Source organism: Poecilia mexicana, unplaced genomic scaffold (assembly GCF_051168715.1).
Source record: "Poecilia mexicana isolate PSO_F unplaced genomic scaffold, ASM5116871v1 scaffold_13, whole genome shotgun sequence".
In the NCBI taxonomy this organism is placed as follows: Eukaryota; Metazoa; Chordata; class Actinopteri; order Cyprinodontiformes; family Poeciliidae; genus Poecilia; species Poecilia mexicana.
This window is the reverse complement of record NW_028263382.1, coordinates 14173526-14196674: the sequence shown is the minus strand read 5'-3', so window position 1 is coordinate 14196674 and position 23149 is coordinate 14173526. Positions and strand designations below refer to the sequence as shown.

Here is a 23149-nt window from a genome sequence, read left to right as displayed (position 1 = left end):
CCAAATTACACTTGATGTTGTAAAGGCACATAGACAATCTGCCCAGAAGCACAAGGAAGTCATGCCTGCATCTGTGCATGCTGACACACACACACGCACACACACTATTCTTACATTGACTGGATGACAGAAGGGGTGTAGGAACACAGACGGCCCGTGGGTGAGATGATGCACAAGCGTGCACACATGCACTCACATAACGCATAAAGCTAAATATACTCATGTACAAGGCCTGTTCCTCTGATCTGTCACAAAATTGGAGATGGAGTGATGGAAAGCACAGGCAAAACTCTGTGATAGTGGAAGCGTTTTTAACAGCTTTTGCCTCAGTTCACAGCTCATGGTGTTAATTGGAGAATGTGTGCATGTGGTTTTCTTTCCAATCCCTGCAGTATTTTCTCTTCACCTCATGCACCCCTTCAACGGCTGTATTTTCCCTTCTCTACCATCAGAATGACTGCATGCACAGGACCTTCAAATGTTTTTTATGCTGTTTTTTTTATTAACCTCTGATTTACATTCAGAAAATAAGAAAACATTCCTCAAAAATCATTGATGCATATCACAATGGGATGTCCTAAGGTGCTTCAGTCCCATTTCCTTCAGCAAGTTCGGACCGCCACAAACGGTACTAGGGACAAAGAAGAGCTCTGGCGGAGTCCAATCTGCACTGGAACCACGTCCAACTTTCTAACAGAATATGGTCACGATTCTTAGTTTGGTTATGCAAGATCAAAATGGTCTTTTAAAAAATATAAAATATGTCTGGGTGGGAGCAACAGGCCTTCTTAAGACTTGTGGACTGGAGAACCAACAAACTAAAACTTCACAAAAGATACATTAAACAAAAACGCAGTGAAACTTTATTGCAGCATGATGCTGTGGGGAGGTTTTTCTGTACCTGGGAAAGTATTGAAGGCTTAACACTGCTATCCAGGGAGGAAATATGCATGATCAGCAGGTAACATCTGTCTGATGTGTACAAATTAATTTTTCATCAGTTCAGTACACAGCTGTTTTTAACACTCACAATGCAGGGACAGTTTGTCTTAGTTTTTGGGAATGTGCTTTTCAATATCGACTAATTCCTGGACTGAAACACGGCTCTGATCTGGGTAATGCCGCTCAGCTGACATGTTTTGTTGTCTTCCTGCAGTTTGCACAGTTCGCTGCCAAAAATTCCTGATCTCACGAGTTGGAGAGGACTGGATCTTCCTGATCCTGCTTGGACTGGTCATGGCACTCGTCAGCTGGGTGGTAGACTTCTGCATCGCTATCTGCCTACAAGGTGAGGGAGGAGGCTTTTATCAGCAACATGCTCTACTTGTCTTGTTAAACTTGAATGTCTGTGATCAATATGTTGAGGCTTGACAACCAATTTGAAAAACTTAGATTTTACTTTTTGCCTAATAGAGAACAATTTCAGGCCTGCCAACACAAGTCATCTTCACTTTGGAATATGTTGCAAGCCTCTCAGTTTATTGCTGAGTAAGTAACAGGAGTAGTCTTAAGGGTGATGGAAATTAGTGTCTGGATCACTTTGAATAAGGCAGTCTCTCACCTGGATCAAAACTCATATCCATCATGGTTACGTGATGTGAAATAAAGAGTTTGTAGAATATTGTAGTTACTCTGGAGCCTTCCCAATGGAAGTTGATTCCTAGGATAAGAATGTACTGATAAATGTGATTGGGCGTATCTTGTTGGGATACTGCATCATAGGATAAGTTCATAAAAGATAAACCCGATAAAATTAGGAGAAGTCAAAGGTAAGTGAGCAGAAATATTCGATTAGTCATAAACGTCAGGATGGATAATGGGAGGTTTATGTGGATAAACACTAGAAAATGAGGTAAGATTGTAGACCTAGTTTGAAATCTAACAGGATATTATCTAATTAAAATGAACTTCTAAATTAAGTAAAGGTAAAATAAACTAACAGAGATCTGTTTGTTTATAGTTGGTGCTGAACTGGATTCAACCTGCTTGTTTTTAAGTAAACCAATAGGCCTGTTTCTCCCACATAGTCTAACCCTGCATGAATATAGAACCTCCCTCCTGTGTCTGTGCTGCTGCTCTGATTTTGTTGTTTTTTACACACCTGTTGGCTTTACCTATGTATGTTTCAACAGCACAGAAGTGGATGTATGGTGGTCTGGACAGTAATGTGTTCCTACAGTACCTGGCCTGGGTCACCTACCCTGTGGTCCTTATCACCTTCTCTGCCGGCTTCACACAGATCCTCGCTCCCCAGGCTGTTGGTATGACACACACACAGTCGGACACACAAACAAGACAGGACTGCTGTTCAGGCCTTTCAAAACAGAAACAGAAACACATAATGCATTTATTTACCACTATTTGAAGGTGTAGCTTTTCTTCTTATTACATTTATATTTGACCAAAACTTCACAACAAGTCAATCAGTTTTAAGACTTTGAAACATTTCCAGTCATGATGAATTTTTTTTAAACCAAGAACTTTATGTAGAAGCTGGATTGTATTGTTAGTTTTCTCTCATTTACAGAGAGAGTAAAAGAGAAAAACACCTCCACTAACATTTGGATAGATGTCCCTTAGGAAGTTGGACCATTGAGCATTATGTTGCCATCAGCTAGCAACCATTTGAGACTCTTATTAGAAATGGCAAATCCCATGAGTCCTCATCTTTTCAGACTAGAATTAATGGATGTATTAGATTATGCTCCTTTTGAAACATCCATGAATTTGGAATTGGCCTTCAGTCATTGTTTCCTCAGCTCTGAACAGTGCAGCAGTACCACTGGCAATGATGCTGCCCCTCAGCATAATGCTGCCCCCTCCTTGTTGTTAGAAGTATTTTTTCTAGATTCTTCCTTTGCAGCAAGTGATCAAACATAGCACTAGAAAAATGCTAAGTTTAATTAAAACAGAATTGAATTATTTATTTATTAGCATATTTTAATGTTTTTCTGATATTGAATGAAAGGGCTTCACTAGTTAAATGAAAAATTTGCAGAATGTGGCAATTATTTTTAGATGATTAAATGATGATTGCAGCCTAAAGACAGTTTTTTTTAAATGAATAAAGCAAGTCTTTTTAAAATAAATCAGATTTTTTGTTGTGTATTAACAAATGCATTGTTAAAATGCATTATTGAGCTTTTCTTTAACATTAATATTCACGATGACGGAACTGGAAACCTCTGACCAGAAAGTAAAAACCTTCTCTTAGTAAACCTCACATTCCTTCCCTAGATAGCCCTCTCTGTTTCTCTAAAAGTTTGGGAAGGAACAGTAAATTCCCCACTAGTGTCCTGAATACATCAGTACTTCCTGGCATTCAGGTTTGGTTTATTTGAATGCAGCGTAGCACAGTATGTAAGTACACTCCGGCGGGTAAGGAGGAGACTTGACTATCACTAACAGAGGCTAAAGTAATGGGTGCACTCCTAAAAGTCTGAAGGCTTGAATCAGCTCTGACTGAAATGTCAGCTGCTCATCACTCGTCTTCTGTCCTGCAGGTTCAGGCATTCCCGAGATGAAGACCATCCTGCGAGGGGTGGTGCTGAAGGAATACCTCACTTTCAAAACGTTTGTGGCCAAAGTCATCGGTCTCACCTGCGCCCTGGGAAGTGGCATGCCTCTGGGCAAGGAGGTAGCACGCACACACGTGACTGTGATTCGAACACAAACAGGCCAATGAACAATGTAGGGACAGCACACACTGACCCACACAGCACAAGCTGGCAACTTTGCGAATCACTGACTCACTCGTTGCAGTGCACGACTTGTAGGTCTAAAGGCCGCTCTTACTCATGTTGAGGAATGTGCAGCTGCATAGTTATTCAAAATTATTCATATGTGCAGTTATGGTTTTGCATTTTCATTTAATTCCCTCAAATGTTGCAGCCTGTATGTTATTTTTAACACAATCACTGATCCTTAATGGCAAAAGAGAAAATGCAGCCCTGACATTTGGTGTTTGAGGTGGACATGCATCAAGAATTTTGCTCAGAACTTTTAAACTGAGATTTTTCAAGAAAAGTTTAACAATTTTCAAATTTCTCTAATCATATTAGTCGGAGTTTAGGTGTAGTGCAGTAAGTGAAATCTGGAGCAAAGAACTGGGAGGAAATAAACCCTTTCCAGTTTACGTGGAGTGTCTTTTAATCTGATGAGAAGAAATGATTTATTTTCTTGGAAGATGTGTTGTTTATATTAGCTGAGTAGATTTTAATGTAGTCTATTGTTTTTCAAAAAGTATTTTAAGCAGGGATTTTCAGGAATACACATCTCCACTGTTAAAAAATGCCTTATCAGAAATCTTTATTCCATCATGTAAAGACAAATATTAAATCTTTCTATCTTCATCAGGACTGTGCATTAACTCCCATTCATTTCTATGAATCACCCTAAACCTGAAATCAATTTACACCTTAGTCCTAAACCTACTCTGTAACCCAGCAACACATGTTCGCTTTAATCACTTATGACTGGTATAGTGCTCAACTGTGTGCAATATCAAATTCACCATGTATAACAACTTGCCTATCTGTCACCATGTGCAATATGACTTGCATTACTATTTCATTTATTATTTACTTTAATCTATGTGTAACATCACTTATCTGCCTACCTTAACATATACACCTGGAATTTACTTATTTTTTATACTTCATACATTACTGTTTCAGTATTTCTATATTCACTTGTATTTTTTGTATATATAGATTTTTATATTGGTTCTGCTCTTTCCTCTGTACTGCTGTAACAATGTAAATTTCCCCACTGCGGGATTAATAAAGGAATATCTTATCTTATCTTATCTTATCTTATCTTATCTTATCTTATCTTATCTTATCTTATCTTATCTTATGAGGCCCCATAATAAGTAGTGGGTCCTCACAATGTAGTATTTGTTGGAAAAAATGGACCTTACAAGGTGAGAAATGCTAAAACACACATGTACACAGAAACCCCTGAGGGTCTTTTGCTTACGCACCACTGCAGCAGCATCTGTAGTTTTGATTCTGCACGGACCTCTTCCTCCTCTTTATCTGTGCTCCCCCTTCTAGTTCTCTCACTTTTAATCCCTTCAGTTACGCTTTGATTTTTTTTTTTTTTCATAGAGCCCCTGCATGCCGTCACATGTGACTTAGAGTAAATGGGGAGGGGGAGTAAAGTGGTGCTTAACCTGAAGTGATTACGTCTGTCTCACGACTTCTGTTTCCTCCTGTCAGGGTCCCTTTGTGCACATCGCCAGTTTGTGTGCTGCTCTGCTCAGCAAGTTTATGTCTCTGTTTGGAGGAATCTATGAGGTGAGTTTCACAGATTTTGGTATGACTCTTAAGGATTCACTGTTCCCCATTTCTGCTCAGTTAGTTTCAGTCTATTTCACAGGTGGCACTAGCAATATTAGGATGTTTACTTTGCTGTTACTCCTTGCAATGTTATCCATACCACTCGAACCTGTTTCACATTTTATCTCATTTTATTTCTTTGTATTTTGTTAAGGTTTACAAATAAAAACCACTAATTAGTGCATATTTGTGAAATAGAAGGATAAAATATACACAGGTTTTTAAAAATATTTGCAAATGAAATGCTTAAAAATTCAGAATGGATTAACTTTTAGCCCTCCTTAATTTGATATTCAACAACCCAAGGGTTTGACGAATTCTGAGAAGTTCTGGGAAACCGTCCAGTAACTTAGAAAGGACCAGCATTGAGGGTATTGTTGGGTGTTGGACAGAGCCCCTTAAGTATCTACTTCATTCAGTCTCCATATCCAAGGACTTGGGGGAAGGTGAGGTCATTACAGACGTCATCCAGAAAGTTAAACACTCACCAGAAATTAGGCACCACATTTGGACTATAGTTTCAAGAAAAAATTCTGGAAAAAGGTGTTCTGTTCAGGTGGGACCAAAATTAAATGCTTTAGCCTCCATGCAAAAAGTTATTTGTGGAGGGAAAAACACTCCATCACCCTGAACTCAGCATCACATCAGTGAAACATGGTGGCAGAAGTATCATGTTGCGGAGAAACTTGTCTTTAGAAGGAACAGAGATGCTGTTCAGAACTGATTATATAGGATGATCTTATTGAAAATCTATTAGAGGCTGTGAAGGACTTGAAAGCAGCACTGAGGGCAGGTCAGTTGAAAACTTCCTCCCCGATGCATCTATGATCACAAAAATCACAACAGTTCTGGAAAGATTTATTGCTGCGTAAATCTATTCAGTTTAGTGCCAATTATCTAAATTTGAATGTTTTTCCAGCTCTATCTGCTCTCCTGGTTTACAGGTATGGCTGCACTACAGTTGTAAAAATACTGTAATTTCTAAGCATGGAACACGAAAAGGCAATATTATCTTTACTATGCTTCTTTTTAATGTTGCCTTGATATCGTGTGTTTGCTTTTTGTCACACTCAAATGTTAAGATCAAAATTAGAGAAATTTATGCAGAATCAATACAAAATGTAGCTTTTAAACGATGACTTTATTTCCTAACAAGGAAAATGTTATCAAAACCTAACCTATGTGGAAATGTAACTGCCTTCCTTTGATAAATCATAAATGAACTATGATAAGATGCAGTTTAGAAAGTGGAGTTGAATTTCACAAACCACACCCAGGCTTGATTTTTGACGAACCTGTGGAATCAAGATTAACTTGAGCAGAACCTCTGACAAAATAAAAATAGGCTAAAAAGATCTCAGAAAGCTACACACCATACCAAAATCTAAATAAAAACAAGAATAAATAAAATGGGCATCTCTAATTTGATGTTGCACCATTTGTCACATTTCTGTCTTCATTTAAAATCTTCCATTCTTCCATTTTCCCTCTTTTTATTTGTCCATCTTCACATGCATTGTTTTTTTATTACCATTACATCGTTTCCATCTAATGTTCTTAGTGGCTCCTTATCCCCGGAGAGAGTTGTGTTGCACTTTATAGCATTTTAATAGAAAGAGTGATGCATGAGTGAAGTGTGCTGCTGCTGCTGGATCCGACCCCTCTCCACAGTTTTAAGTACAGTATGCTAATGTAACCTGTGGGCTGTGAAAAAGCAGCTTTTCTTTCCAGAGTGCTGTACTTTAAAGCACAGAAATAGGATGAGAGGCTTATATGCATGTGGAGAATGTCATTATTTGTAGAGGGCTAGTTGGACCTAATTGCATAACATGTTTTTATTCAGATCTGTGAATGTGAGGTGATGGGGTGTAAATGCTAAAACATTCAAATGGCTGCGCTGACTCACACAGTTTAATCACTTATTCTCTGCCTGTTTAATGCTGACTCTTGCTCTCCTGCTACACGAAGGAGCCGGGTCTAGTAGGGATTAAGGTAAATCAGCTAAACATTTCCCAGCATGCTTCCCTTCCTTTGTCCTATCAAAATGATAAGAGTTTTACAAGTTTTATCCAATACTGCTGGGACCAAAGGTCACCTATCGGACACCATAAGAAATTTTGGTCTTTTTTGGCACAAAACAGTCCATACAATTCTCTAATATTCAGTAAAATAAAATAAGTTTTATTTTATCAGCATCCACTTTAGTTGAGTTTCTCTCTCAGATAAAATATTTGAATCCATCAATATTTGGGTCAGAGTAAGCTTTAGTTGCTTTCTGATGTGAGATTTGTGTGCGTGTCAGAAGTAGCACCACATGCAAAAGCAGGATAAGCCTCAGATCAGTGAGAGAAATACAAGTGCCTCTAACCTCTCTTTCACATTACAATGCTGCTTGAAGGACTTCAGTCTCCTGGGTACCAAGGTAGGTAAATTTAAAAGGTCAAAGAAAAGAAAAAAAAACTCAATTTCTCAGAATGCTCCTTGATCCACTTTCTCCTGCAGAAAGGTGGAATTGTCTTTGTTTTTGGTTCTTCACTCATCTGGCTTATTATGTTTAACACTGAAACTCCGGATCCAAAGAAAGGAATCGAGTCATTCTCAGTAAGAAAAGTACTGAATACATGTGTCTGATATTATATGAACTGTTTTGTCTTGTTGGTCCCGTTAGGGTTTTGCCAGGCTTCTCAAGATTTTTTTTTTTAATTTGATGAAGTTTAACGCTCCTGTTTCTGGTACTTTCTGTAGATATGTAATTGGTTTGTAATTGACTGTAATGGTGACCTGTCAACAAATTCAGTGACTTGCTAAAATTAAAGAAAAATAATCCTTAAATGCTTGTAAATACTAACTTTACTTGAAGTTGATTGTATATTTATCTAAATTTACAACTCATCTCCCATTTCATTAGGTTTTAAAAAAAATAATAAATTTATCGTTCTGTACCTGTGTTTCAGAATGAGTCGAGGAACATCGAGATGCTTGCGGCAGCCTGTGCAGTGGGAGTGGGCTGCTGCTTTGCTGCCCCCATAGGAGGTGAGTTTGCAGAACAAATTAATTGTTTTGCTTACTGTAAATTTGATTAGAATTAATTGGACTAATCTAATTCAAAGTCATTTTAAAAACAACTGTTGGCCATCATTCCAATTACAGTAAAGGAATTAAAATAGACTTGATGAAATGTATTTAAAGAGCAGATCAGTTTTTCAAAGCTTTTACAAGCTATAGCTACTTAATTTCAAAGTTTTACTTTGTTTGTTCTTACTATTGAACCAACTTCTGTATCAAAGTTAAAATCACTGTGAAATATTTGACCTAAATGTTTTATCTAAAATGATTCAAAATGGGGCTGAAACGATTCCTCGAATGATTCGAGAACCTCGATTATTAAAATTCCTCGAGGAAAATTGATCTGCCTCGAAGCTTCGTTAATTTATGTTTTATTATTTAGCGCACCGTGTTCCGGCCGGAACATTAATTGCGTCGCGCGGAGCTCTCACTTCCACCTCTGAGTTGTTGACGAAAGCTAAGTGTTATCATCTTAACGTCCAATTTTCAAGTTCGGCCGTGGAGGTTTCATTGATTGCTTGATGATGATGCCCAGGTTTTCGTTGTTTTCGGGGACCAATAGACATCCTTAAAATGACTGGAGCGATGCCTGGAGTACAGCAGCCTTTCTCCTCCAGGAGCTGCTGGTTCAAACCGAACAGCGGGAAGAGCGCTGAGGTGTATTTATTCAAATGAGCGGACACGGCGTGCGGCTGAGTAGTTGATGCTTACCGTGTAAATGTAGCTTTACGGACGAACCTCACAATACATTTCATATAACCCCGGTCTCAACAAACGGGAGGCGGAAATCATCTGAGTGTGACGAACGAAGGTGTCAAATCCCGCTGCTAACATAAACACAAAAGCTGGGCAAGGCACACCTGCCAAGCCTCCCGTTTTGCCTGGGAAACGACCGTTTTTTACCCCCCTTCCCCGCAATTTTTTAAAACCATTTTTCTGTAAATATCCCGTATTGCTCTCTGACTGGGTCTTACGTTCCTGCCCTGGTCTACCGGTGGTATCTCCCTCCCCGCCTCCACATTGCGTTCGTTCGTTTATCGGTCTTCCCCGGACTTACCGTCTGTTTCCTGGTCTATTTCCTACCTCTTACATTCGTTCGTTCGAAGATGAATACATAAACTAAAAGCTGGAGTATAGACATTTTTTATAAGGGTATTTGTGAGCCTGCCTCTTTATTATTAAATTGAATAGAATTTCAGATTTTTGAATAAATTTTCTTCAGGTTAACTTAGAAAGTGAGCTATTATTTTTACAGGTTACAAAAAAGTAACTGTTAGGGAAGCTCAAATATGAAAAATTGGACTGATGTTGATATCCAATAGTAACACTGGTGTTATGCTAGATTTACCAATATTTTATTTGATCAATTTTTTTTATCCGATTACTCGATTAATCATGAGAATAATCAATAGATTACTCGACTACTAAAATATTCGTTTACAACAGCCCTACTTCAAAACACATTGAGCTACCTGATCTAACATATGAGATCTGGGTTGACTTGCTCAAAGAAGCAGTTTTCACACTACACACCAAATTGGGTTGTTTAAACAACTCTCTTCTATTCCCATAATGTTCTAAGATATGTCTGTAGGAAAAATATGTCACAATTTATTGCTCTGCCTTGTGTTGCAGGTGTGTTGTTCAGTATTGAAGTAACATCCACATTCTTTGCTGTGAGGAACTACTGGAGAGGGTTCTTTGCAGCTACCTTCAGTGCCTTCATCTTCAGAGTGCTGGCTGTCTGGAACAGAGACGAAGGTAACGTCATTGAGCTACGTTTATATCAGGCCGTTAACCAACCACCTAAACATCTCAGCAGTTTAATGCTGTACATAATTGCACCACACATCTTCACTAATCAAAGCAAAACATCATCTGCTAAAACTTAAAAAAAAATGTTAAGTTGCTTAAGGAATGTTTGTCCGACTATTAAAAATTAGTGCGCATGTAAAAGATTGGAAGAAGTTTAGCATAAATATGATGTTACTGAAGTTTACGTTACCACAATTTTATGTTAAGTATATTTTATCTATTATTTATTAGTTTGGAAACACATGTTCAGGTCCTTTGAGGTCCAGCTACATCAAGAACTTAATTACAACAAACATATTATAGTTCAGCAACATTGACATATGATAAAACATTTTCAAGTGCACGGAAATGTTGTAAGCCGCTATATGTTATTCTTTTATTGTATATAAATATATTTGACTACATTTAAAGGGGTTAGGTGCAGTCTAGCATGACACTGCATTTGAATTTTGAATTTTTTTGCACCACTGGTTAGTACCTTTTTAGACATTCAGACTTTTAAATTAACTTTTTTCTCAAATTGCTACAGAATTTTAAATCGATAATGATGGGAGTTGATTAAAGATGCGGGAGGTAGTGAAAAATTAAGTGGAATTGCCCTTTAGCTATTGGAAGCTGGAATTGGAAACCAACTTCAGCTTCGTCATTGTTACAGTATGTGTGAAATTGTTTGTTGGGTTTAAAATAGAAACAAGAAATGGTTAAAACAGGAAATTAATAAGCCATGACTTTTTAAAAAGAACACTAAGCTAAAATAGATTTAAAAATATTAAAATAAACTGTAAATTAAAATAGATTAACAGTATCACCTTGAACTTAAATAAAGCTATAACCTAGGTTTGACTAAATAGCGTCCTTTAATACCCAACGGTAGGTTTAAATTTCAAAACGGGGATTAAATAAATTATTCTGAAAGAAACAGGAAAACTATTTTGTACTGAAATTTGTGTCATTGTATGTCAACTGTTTGTAATATTGTTGTTTATTTACTTTTCAACAAATAATAAGCTGGCAGTTTAAACTTATTTTCTGGTCTGTGGTCATTAATGCACTTACACTTCTCCCTACTCCCGTAGCCGAACCAAGCACTGTTCCTATTGTCTGTCCTATTAACTGTAAACACATTGTAAGTGTTAACAAAAGCATGAACTGTAGTTGTACCTGCACAGAAAACTGGAACAGCTACAATTAAAACCAACGATTTGGACCTCACATTACCAATTTTGTGTGTTTTGTTGTGGCTTGTTCTATTTTCTAAGTTTTTGTATGTTTCTGCTTATTCAGAGACCATCACGGCACTTTTCAAAACCCGTTTCCGTTTGGATTTTCCCTTTGATCTTCAGGAGCTTCCTGCCTTCGCTGTCATTGGGTGAGTTTTCCCCCAGGTCAGAGGTCATCAACCTGTGGCTCGTTGAACCTTCCACAATGACTCTTAACATTTCAAGGATTTTCCTTATGTTAAAACTTAGAAATCGAAAATACCTAGTAGATATTTATCAAAAATAAATAACCTTTTCAACTCTAAATGTGTTTTTTTTAGCTGGTCTGTGGGCTAAATGGCTTTTCTGATTGTAAAGGTTACAGTCTCCTGCTCTAGGTTGTCTACAATTTGCAATCAGTGATTACTGATAGACTTAAGGGCAAAGCAGACCGACAGCATCACACATTCTGGAAGAACAAAAAACAAAAATCCCAGTGCCTGTAGCTGCTCTTTTTCTGCACTTGGATAGTAGTTAAAAATAACCAAAAGATTTTTTTTGGTCGCTCATAATTGCTAAGCAGACGTTAAGGAAATGGAGGCATTACCATTTCCTGGGAATCATATAATTGTTTGATTCAAGTGTGATGAAGCAGAAAAGTGTGTAAAAGTTGTATAATACCGTCCCTTGAAGAATGGAGTTTGACAATCTAGATAAAAAAAATGTTGTTCAACACAAATTGTACCTAGTCATTTACAGCAAAAGGTCAATTTTTAAACCATAAAGGTGCAGAAGGTAGCAAATCAACAAAAATGCAGGTTTCCTTAAGTCGTGACAGGTGATCCCATTTATTATGGCAGAATCTTGACTTGCTGTAACATTTGGAGGGTGTTTCCTCAGGGTGGCCTGTAAAAGTCTCCTGACATGGATAATTCAGCCCTGTTCAGCAGCTGCCTGTTCTCTGAGGGATGTCCTATTTTATTCTGTCACAGCTTCAGGGCTTTTCCTGGCTGTGAATGATACAGAAAACCCTGGAAAAAAAAGAAAAGTTGGTACGGAGATGGGAGGGATATGCTCTCCTTTTTTCCTCTTCCTTCCATCAGTTTTTCAGAGTTTGCCATTTTTGAATTAGCTGTTAATGTGCTGCTGAAGGAAATAACTTATTGTTCAGCTTTGACTCTTCCTCTGATGCTTTTTTCTCTAAATAATCATTCCAGCCTGGACAACTACAGACTGAGAATGCTTAGTCTCAGTTTCACTTTGTTGCTCTCTGTGCTGACATGTGAGTGGGACAGAGTGCTTATCCGTCCATCTCCCCTCACTAGGATCCATGTAGCAGGGAAAGTCGGTCATTGTTTCAGTCAACTAGGCCAGGACCGGTTTGTGCTGCGCTGCATGCTGCCAAGGGCAAGTCTTTGAAGAGTTGCTTCCTATTCCACTTGCTGTTTGTTACACCTTCAGGCGTCAGAAGTAGCTCGCTTGGTGAAACTCGACCTCATTACCGCACAGAACAACATTCGCATGGAGATGGATGCACCCAGTGATGAGCTTTAATGTAGCTCTTATTTGAACTTAATAGAGGAGAGCATGTTCCCAACAGACTTTGTTTTTTAGAAGCTTTGAGGTTTCCAAGAGAGAATGAACTGAATGTAGTCCTGAGTAGTTGATGTGTACAATGACCCTATTGAGTGAAATGCAAGTCTCAGAGGTTCTTAAAAGGTTGAGGTGAATGTAGCATCTTATGAGCTCTTCCTCAGCTTTTTCTCTTCCTCTGATCCAGTAAGATATGTGTTTCATGTTCTCCTCCTGAGCCTTCTTTGAAGGAATCTCTGTGGAATTTTGTTTCTATAAAAATAATTAATAAACGGGTTAAGGAAAGCTTTACCCAACTCCACCATTACTTAGCATCTCCTCGATCAGCACCTTATGAGGCCTAACACAAATTTAGCCCAAAACTGGAATTAGACCAACAAAAATCATTGTTTATTTTTTTGAGGAAAAAAGGAGACCAGAAGCATACCTGCTGTTTTCTTTATGGCTCATCAGGGGGTTAAAGACTACCTCGTCATACTGGTCATTATTTATTCAAACATATTTGAAAGAATTAATAATGCAGCAAGCATTACACACACACACACACACACACACACACTCTCTCTCTCACTTATTTCCTGTTTCTTTCTCTTCTTCTGGCTTCCATAAAGAGGTCTCCCACAGCGCTTTTAAATGTGTACTTATATAAACCTTTCCTTCGGCTTTTCTCCAGCTCCCCCACACTTCCTCAGCTGACAGCGCGCTCCGTCTGTTTCACTCTTAGCTTTAGTCTCTTGTTTTTAATTCCAGCAATTTTCTTCATCCATTTCGTCTTTGTTCTATTATTCTTCTCTCGTTCTTTTCTGTATTTACATTAATGCTGCTCCTCCACATCATCTCCCTCCCTGACCCGTACTCGTTTTATGGCTTCACTGAATCACATTTGCACTTATTCCTGACACCCGCCTCCAGTGCATTAGAGCCTCATTACATTCCTATTGTTTTTATTGTGGCCAAATGCACTGAGAGCAACATATGGAGGTGGTGCAGAAGACTTGATGCGTTGCTTTGTTTACTCTTGAACTAATTTATTCCATTTAGTTTCACTTTGATCATGCAGAGTGCTTCATCACTAGGGAAAACGGGACTAACTGCCCTGTTTCTCCGTCTGCAGTATTGCCAGTGGATTCGGTGGTGCTTTGTTCGTCTACCTGAACCGACTGATTGTCCAGTTCATCAGAAAACAGAAGACCATCAACAAATTCCTCATGAAGAAGTGAGTACATGTGAAGAATGTGACAGATGTCTCAGGAGAAACATGTACCCTGCTCCCAGATTCGTTTTTTTTTGCATTGTTTCATATGAGTCGCACACTAGAATGTGTTTGTGGGCTCTGTGAATGTATATAGCAGTCTGCTGTATTTTGAGAAGTTCAAAAAAGAATAAATAGTAAAATCAACCCAGAGTTCCAAACGTTTTCTTTGATTAAGCATCTTTTAAGCCAAGCCTGATGAGAAGTCAACTCCTTCAACCCATTAGGAAACTAATTTGCTTTTGTACTATTAACACATCACAGAAACAGTATGCAGGACTCATGCAATGACAATAAGTAACACTTACCATTAGATGAAGTCACAGGCTAATGGCAACTGGGAAACATTTTGTACAATAGTTTTAAAGTGGCATTTTGAGATCACACCCCTGAAAACCTCTTTTATTGTACTTTATTATGATACAATAATACATGGTTTTTATATATAGTGTTTTCCTCTATAAATATATTAGTGATATCTAACCGCTATGATGATGATGATGACCTCAAGGGTTGCTTTTTTCAACATGGCTGCTTACTGAATTTACAGCATGTTTACTCTTCAATAAGTGATGAAGTGCAAATATGGCAAAAAAAATTGTTTTTATAATTTCTTTTTTTTTCCTTTCACCTTTTACTCTTTCAGGCGACTACTGTATCCAGCACTGGTCACTTTATTGATTTCAACACTGACATTTCCACCTGGATTTGGACAATTTATGGCTGGAAAGGTATGGTTCCAACATATTTCAAAAGTTATGACAAAAATAATACTCTTTTGCATAAACTGCATTGCTATGCATTGCTTTACTTTTTCACTTTACTGGAATTTGGAGAATAGGGACCAGTGAGTTGAAGTGGTAGCATCATGAGTAGAGTGATGTGTAACAGTTTCCAGAGCATTCAACAGTCAATCCTAACAGTGAATGAAGATCAAATGAAACAGAGCTCAAGGTTAAATGATATATATGACAGACTTCATTTATAATTTGCCACATCGCAATTTCAATTTAACATTTTACTCATCAGTATTTTGGCTTTTGATTTACAAACTGAATACACATTTTTTTTAATGATACAAAAAGCTAAATAATTTGTAATTATATTACAAATGACGCAAAAAGTACTGCTACCTGCTTCTGACTTGTAATTATTATTTTCTGTGATCTGTAGTTGACTCAGAGGGAGTCTCTGGTGACTTTGTTGGACAATCGGACGTGGGCAAAACAGGGAATTGCTGAGGAATTTGACTACATTGGAAACGCCCAAGCCTGGAAACACCCACAAGTCAACGTCTTCGTTACGCTCGTCCTCTTCATCATCATGAGGGTAGGAATAAAGTAGAGGAAGCTTTACAGTGATGGCATCACACTAATGTAGTGGACTGTGCTGGAGGCGACAACCCTAAAGCCGTCTTCACTGCGGCTGAAACTCTCATGTTGAAGCTTGGAAGCTGTAATTTCTGAGGAAATATTAGCAAAAGATTCTCTACATGTGACATGCAGAACACAATATGAAAGTAAACTAAGAGTCAATTTCAGCTGGATTTGAATTCAGATAGATCAAGTAGAAACTGAAAAGAACCGGATGAAACAACAACAAAATGAAAACAAATATTTTATTTTCCAATGTAAGATCAAAATGGTCCCACACTGCGGACACCTTTTGTTTGCCTTGAGGCTGCTCCATAGTTGATGCTGTACCATAAACGATCAAGAATTCTTTTGGCAAATGCATTCTGTTGACAGATTCGCTTCCTTATAAACACAGTTTGGCACATCAGTGTCATTTCAAAACAATTCCTGTATCGGTCATGTGACTTGCTGAAAGCAAAACGCGCACAGACACGGGGTTTGGTATATGGGCTTGACACATGCGCCGACACATCAGTGTTGCCGGACCCATCACTAGTTTCTGGTAGAGGAGCTGGCCAGCACACACAAAAAAGACTCAAACATGAGCATTATCCACAAACTGTCACTAAACTCTGTGGTTATATGGTTATTATTGTTGAGAGTACTAAACTCTCAACAGTAATACTGCACTACATGTGCTACATGTACAAGCCACATTTGTGACACTTATAACTGCTGCATCTTATGACTACCATGTATGTCACTACCTTACTATTTTTTTTAATATATATATTTATTGAGTTTTTCAAAATACAGCATACATAAATCATACACAAGAGTATGAAGCATATACTTATTTAACAAATTACTGTATAAGAAAAATATACTCTTACCAATACAACAATGCAAATAAAAACATGCAATAACTAAAAGTAAAATAAAATAAGAACAAGTCAAGGCAATTATCTAAATAACTGGTTACAGTGCACTGGTTACTATTCACACTTTAGGATGGTACTACCTGTCTATAAAGGCACGGGTGGCATACTAAGAGGCTGAGCGAGCATCGGGGTCAGTCTTAGACTGAGAAAGATGGTTCAAAAACGGCTGCCAGATACTACAGAACTTATTAGTGGAGCCCGCAACATCATACTGCAGTTTCTCCAAATGAAGAATCTCAGTGAAATCATTAACCACATTTTAAACTGAGGAACCTTGTCAGTTTTCCACAATCTTAATATTACTTTCTTAGCCGTTACCATTCCATACATCACAGTTGTTTGCCTAGAAATGCTGCAGTTCCTAAGTGAAGGAGGGTATCCAAACAATGCAATCTGGGCATCTGTAACCAATGTGCACCTATACACTTCAGGAAACAAGTTAAAAATGTCACACCAATATTGGAAGAGTTTGGGGCATGACCAGAACACATGCGCCAGGGAGCCATCAGCGGACTTACATTTATGACATTTTGAAGATATTGAGGGGAATATTCGGTGCAATTTCATTTTAGAATAATGGAGTCTATGAAACACCTTGAACTGAATTAACTGGTGTCTTACATTGATAGAACATGACCGGATCCTACCAAGACACTCCTCCCAGACCTCACTCCCAATCTGCAAACCCAGCTCCTCCTCCCACGCAGCCCTCAAGGAGTTTGTGGTGAAATTAATTTGCTCTGCAAAGATGTCAACAAAGCTCGAAATTATCTTTTTTGATTCTGGAGAGCCCAACAGAATTTTGCATATCTAATTTTCTTCCGGAAGAGATACAAAATTTGGGATGTTAATTCGAACATAATTTCTAATTTGCAGATATCTGAAGAAATCCGCATCCAGAAGAGAGAAACAGCTCTTCAACATTGCAAATGAAGCAAACTTTTTGTTAATATACAATTTTTTCATCGTAATTAGGCCTTTTAGTCTCCAATTTTTAAATGATATATCCGATAATGATGGGGGAAAAGCATGGCTACGGTAAATTGGGGCATGAACTGGTAGGTTACAGTATACTTTAATTTGTTACCATATTTTCAAATAATTTAAAACAAATTATTTATTCCACCATTTGTAGGAGATATTGGTGCTGAGAAAAGAAATGCCAGAAGAGAACTGGTTATAACGCTACTTCTTTCAATAGCCACCCAAGGGGGAGAGTTTGCAGGAGGTTCTTGAGCATCACCTTCCTGCCAGTATACCAAGGCCCTTGCATTCACTGCCCAATAATAGTGCTGGAAGCAGGGTAATCCTAAACCCCACCCATCTCTCTGGGTTTATCTAAATGAGTTTTTGATATTCTATGGGCTTTAAAGCCCCAGACAAAAGGCAAAATTATTGAGTCCAATGACTTAAAAAAGGCTCTTGTTAAAAAAATAGGCAGACCCTGAAAAGATATAAAAGTTTAGGCAAGGACACCATTTTAATAGCATTAATGTGGCCCATCATTGAGAGTGGGAGTGTTCTCCATTTATCAACGTCTTTCCGAATATTATCCACTTTTTCTAAAAAGTTCAATTTGAAAATTTGTTTGGGGTCTTTAGGCAGAATAACTCCAAGATATTTCAGTTTGTCAGTTATCTTAAATAAAAGGTTATCTAAGAATTCAGAAGTAAGTCTAGCACCTAATGACATAAATTCACTCTTCTGCCAGTTAATAATATAACCTGAAATCTCGCCAAATGACTGAATAAGGTCTAGGAGAACTGGCACTGACTGCTCAGGATGTGATACAAAAACAACAACATCATCAACATACAATGAAATGTGATGGTCAATGTTTCCCAATTGAATTGGTTTGATTAGGGAGTGTTTTCTAATACTAATGGCAAGGGGCTCCATAGCGACCACAAAAAGCAGAGGACTAAGGGGGCAACCCTGACGGGTTCCCCGATGCAGTAGAAAGGGCTCTGACTTGTCCTGGTTTGTGAGGACAGAGGCAGATGGTTGAGCATACATTGTTTTAATCCATGACACAAATTTACTACCAAAGCCAAATTCCTCAAGTAAAGTCAGAATGTAAGGCCACTCCAATTGGTCAAATGCCTTTTCAGGCAAAGAACAGCTCCCTTAAACTTACTGTCAAATTTATGATACATAATGTTCATTTACTGTCTGATATTAAAAACTACCTTACTTATCTTAACTCATCTCATCATTAATGCAATAAGACATATTATCATCTGTTAAATACTATGAAATACTGCCTATACTTTATTTGTCCTGCAGTGTATATTTTACTGTATTGTTTGCTAGATTTCTTCTAACCCATTTGCTTAAAAAAAGTACACATCTGACGCATGGTGCTGCTCTGTCAGTATGTTAGCTTTAAGCTAAACATGATTCATAAACATGAAGGTTTCTAGACTTAAACCTTCAGTGCAGGAGCTTTAACCACCAACAGCATTCAATCTGTAACATGACATTACTCTAGTCGAGGTACTTTTTCCATCAGTGACTTATTAAAAATACATGGAGGGACATTAACAGCCTACAGGGATCTTTTCATTAGTTTATCTCGGATGTAACCCTGAGCCATGGGGGATTTGTAGGCCATTGTAACTTTACAGACGTCAGAGTGGTTGCCATGGTAAGGACTGCTGTCCTATGGGGATGGAAACGACACAGCCGGCAGCATCTTGTCACGTTCACCTGTGTTTGAGTGGATTTTTCTGTGCTAACAAGCAACTGGAGGATATTACCCTGTCATCTACACCCTGCAGACGAGGTGCTCTTTACAGATTTCAGCTTAATGGAGGCCGATCCCAACGTTGCGTTTAATATTAATACTTATGTGCACAAGGTTTTGTGCAGATTGACACTAAAGTTTCTCTACAGTGATCGGACCACTTTTGTCTTTGTTCAGACTCATGTCCCAGATGTTCAGAAAATAATTTAAAGCATGAAAATAAAATTCCCATTATGCTCAAAAGTAGTAGTGTGTAGTTCTGTTGGATCACAAAAAGTAAATCTGCAACCCAGACTCGTCAAATTTTGTCAGTTTTTGCCTTCATCAGTGTACATTGTGCTTTCTGCTTTTATTCCAATGATTTTTTTCCTCCTCATTTCTCCATAGTGGTTAATATAGTCTGTGTTTGACATTTTTCAAAGTGGTTTTCTCAGAGAGGAGGATGTTCAAATCTGTCAAATTAAATGGGACGATAAGGGATTGTTGAAAGTGGGTGACTCAGGCCGTAGGTGGCAAGATAAAGTGGAGATTGACACATTACCATAAAAATATTAATCTGACTGTAGCCTTTATATATGGTTTACTTTCTCTACCACTTATCCACCTTTTGCTCCATTTGTACATTTAAAGCAATCATTGTTGAACCTCAAACTAATATTAGCTTTGGCTAATAATTGATTATGTATTCCAATCTTCTTAGTTGCATTTGCTTATTTCAGTGTCAAGGATGTAATGACTGAGCATATATTAAAACTGATCAATACTGTGATCATTGAGTGGAGCTTTGTATGAATATTAACGAGGCATCTGTAACATCTGTTTAGCTGGAAACTGTTGATACTTTTTAACACAGGTCCACCGATACATGTGCACATAGAGCAATACCATTCCATACCAACTTTATTTATAAAGCACTTTAAAACAACCACAGCTGATACAAAGTGCTGTACATCAAAACGCAACATAAAAATAAATAAAAAATAAAATCTCTTACAGTTTAAAAACAAACAAACATACAATTTAAAACTAGATCCTGCTGGAGTTGAAAGCCAAGTAAAATAGATGGGTTTTAAGACGAGCTTTAAAACACATTGTCGGCGCTGACATTTTCCTTTTCTTGCCTAATTAGCTGTCCTTTCCCCTTGCCTGCTGTGGTGTCAGCCAATCGGCGAAGGCCAGTCATTACACAAGCTTTATTTCAGGGTCTTTGTCAAATGAAGAATGAATGTGACAGTTCAATCTAACCTCAGCAATAAACCTCACATGGCCGCCCCTTCTCTGCTGATTCGAGATTCAGCTTAGCTATTATGTTTGGACACACTGCATAGGACTTTGTGTCTATTTGAAATGCCACCCTGTTCTTTCATTTTATGTCTTAATCTCACTTTTTTTTTCTTTCTCTTTAGTTTTGGATGTCTGCCTTGGCCACCACTATCCCTGTGCCCTGTGGAGCTTTCATGCCTGTGTTTGTCATTGGTAATGAGCAATTAACAATGTGTGTTTTAGAACAGTGAGCTCAGGTCTGTCTTTCTGGAATAGGTGAAGTTAGGCTGTCATTTAGGAAGTTTAATCAGCCTCATCAAAGACTTGGTTCAACAGATAAAACAGGAGAGAGATGACAAATTACACAGGATGTTTTAAAAAGTCTTGTTACAGCATCAGTTTATTGTATCAACTTTTTGCTTCTGGTGCAACCAAAAGAAAGTAGTGACTGAGACAACAGCCTTTTCCTAAAAGCAAGGAAAAACCCATCAAAATTGTTCAGAACTATTATGGCAGAACCCTGATTGGGTCCTAATCGTACTTAAAAATGTCTGCACATTTTGCAGACATTTTGGTAAATGTCTGTAAAATGTGAAGACATTAAGACACACAATGATGGTCTGTGTTTTTCTAACATATCAGCATATGTGAATATTTCAGATCAGCTATAAAAATTCTGAGAAATATGAGCATGGTAAAGATTTTTTGTACAATGTAATAAAAATGCAAATGTGGTGAGGAATATATTTGCTCTCCAAGCAAGATAACCCTGAAAGTAGACCATAAAAGGCTAAAATAAGTTTCCAAAAAGCCTGAGATGACATCACAGGACCATACATTCTCAAGTTTAACTTTAATAGAGGTGTACAAGGGAAAAAATATGTTGGAAAAAATGAGATGCAAAGAATTTTGGATTAAAGTTCTTTGGACAGATGAGTCAAAATTTGAAATATTTGGACACAAGAATAAAGAGCATTTTTGACTAAATGCAACATTCCAGGAAAACAACATCATACCAACTGTGAATGTAGCACTGCAGAATGGAATGTATTAAATGTAGTATTCATAGTTTGGAACCAGGTGTAGTCATTCCATTGTACAGAAATTTAGGTTTATTACTTCTCTACATTTGGGAGAAACCCGAGGTCTGACTGTTTGTTTCTTCATCCCTGTGTACCTGTGGTTTGGCTATTGTAGGAGCAGCGTTTGGTCGTCTGGTTGGAGAAAGCATGGCAGCCTGGTTCCCAGATGGCATTCACTCTGATGGATCCATCTATCCCATAGTGCCAGGAGGCTACGCTGTTGTGGGTATGTTGAGCACTCATTAATTTATTACCGGATAACTTTTTTTTCTTCTTTTCTTTCTGGTTATGCTTTTGAATAAGCATGTATGTCTGATTTTGTGTATTTGTAGCATTCATGTAGTTTTATTCTTATTAGGTTTGAGCTCCCATCTCAAGATCAAAACTTTCTAATTCACCACAAATAAAAAACCTGAAAACGTTATCAGAGTTGAACATAATGGAAACAAAAGTGACCCAACAAAATCAACCGAATGCAAAAGTACTTTTTTGAAAGAGGTTAATTATAACACAATCATCACTTGTTGGTGAACTTTATTAGTAAAGATTCAATAGGTTTTTTTATATACTGTAGATGAGTGGTAGAAATGATTGATTTTACTTTTTCTTTTAACAATTATTACACATCCACAATATTTCTTAAAGTTGCGCGTGTGAGATCCAGTGTTGCTGCAGTCCTACTTGTTGACAGCAGTGCTGATTATGCCTCTGCTGCATCCTCGGCGCCTGCTGTTTTCCTTTTTTTTTCTGGGCTTGCTGATGCTGTTGTGCCGTGCTGTAGCTGATGACTCAGCCCTTTGCAGGCCCGACATTCTGATGAGCCTCTTTCATCTCACAGCAGAGCTCGCTCTAAGGACTGAGCATTAGGACGGGTGGAGAGAGCAGCAGCAGCATTTATCTGAGGGGAGGGAGGCGGACAAGGCTTAATTAAGTTATGGGAAAGAACAATGAAACCTGCTGGTGCAAACTCTCCCATCTAGCATCTGTTTGTTCATTCTCTCCTCGTATTGCTCTCTCTTTAATTCTCTCATTCTCCTCTGTTCCTCTTTTTATCCACTGTTTAAATTGGACTCATCCATTTTCTTTCTGTATGAAGACTCATTCACACCATGCTGCTCTATCTGATTAGTCCCAGATTTTATACAACTCTTTCTACATCACTTTTGAGAAAGGAAAAAAAAAGAGGTTGATGCAGAGATTTCCTCCAGTATTAAATTAGATGCGTGGGTTGATTTCTGCTTTATGGGTGTGTAGGAGAAGAATGTGAATTTATTTAGCTGAGCTGCTCAGAGATTGTGCCAGGCTTTTTTGTTGTCTGTCATTTTGACTGACGGGGTCGAATGAAATCAGTTATAAAATCAATTTTTAAAATGATGACAACAAATTCAATGACATTTGTTTTTCATTCAGCTTAATTAATATTCAGAACAGATAATGCACCCTGCCATCACACTTTCAGTAGATAAATACTTGTTTAAAACCCACATGTTAAAAA

General features: G+C 37.9%; 1 protein-coding gene across 2 annotated transcripts in view; it reads left to right on the top strand.

Moving 5' to 3' along the window:
* Nucleotides 1-23149, top strand: part of LOC106903265 (chloride channel protein 2) — a 94882-nt gene that overhangs the window by 47061 nt on the left and 24672 nt on the right. For both annotated transcript variants that reach the window (XM_088011712.1, XM_088011713.1), the window contains exons 3-14: nt 1157-1288; nt 2133-2261; nt 3504-3637; nt 5223-5300; nt 8297-8375; nt 10044-10169; nt 11508-11592; nt 14130-14231; nt 14914-14998; nt 15441-15596; nt 20716-20785; nt 21770-21880. In XM_088011712.1, coding sequence (XP_087867838.1) covers nt 1157-1288; nt 2133-2261; nt 3504-3637; nt 5223-5300; nt 8297-8375; nt 10044-10169; nt 11508-11592; nt 14130-14231; nt 14914-14998; nt 15441-15596; nt 20716-20785; nt 21770-21880 — 1287 coding nt within the window. The remainder of the gene's footprint in view (nt 1-1156; nt 1289-2132; nt 2262-3503; nt 3638-5222; nt 5301-8296; nt 8376-10043; nt 10170-11507; nt 11593-14129; nt 14232-14913; nt 14999-15440; nt 15597-20715; nt 20786-21769; nt 21881-23149) is intronic.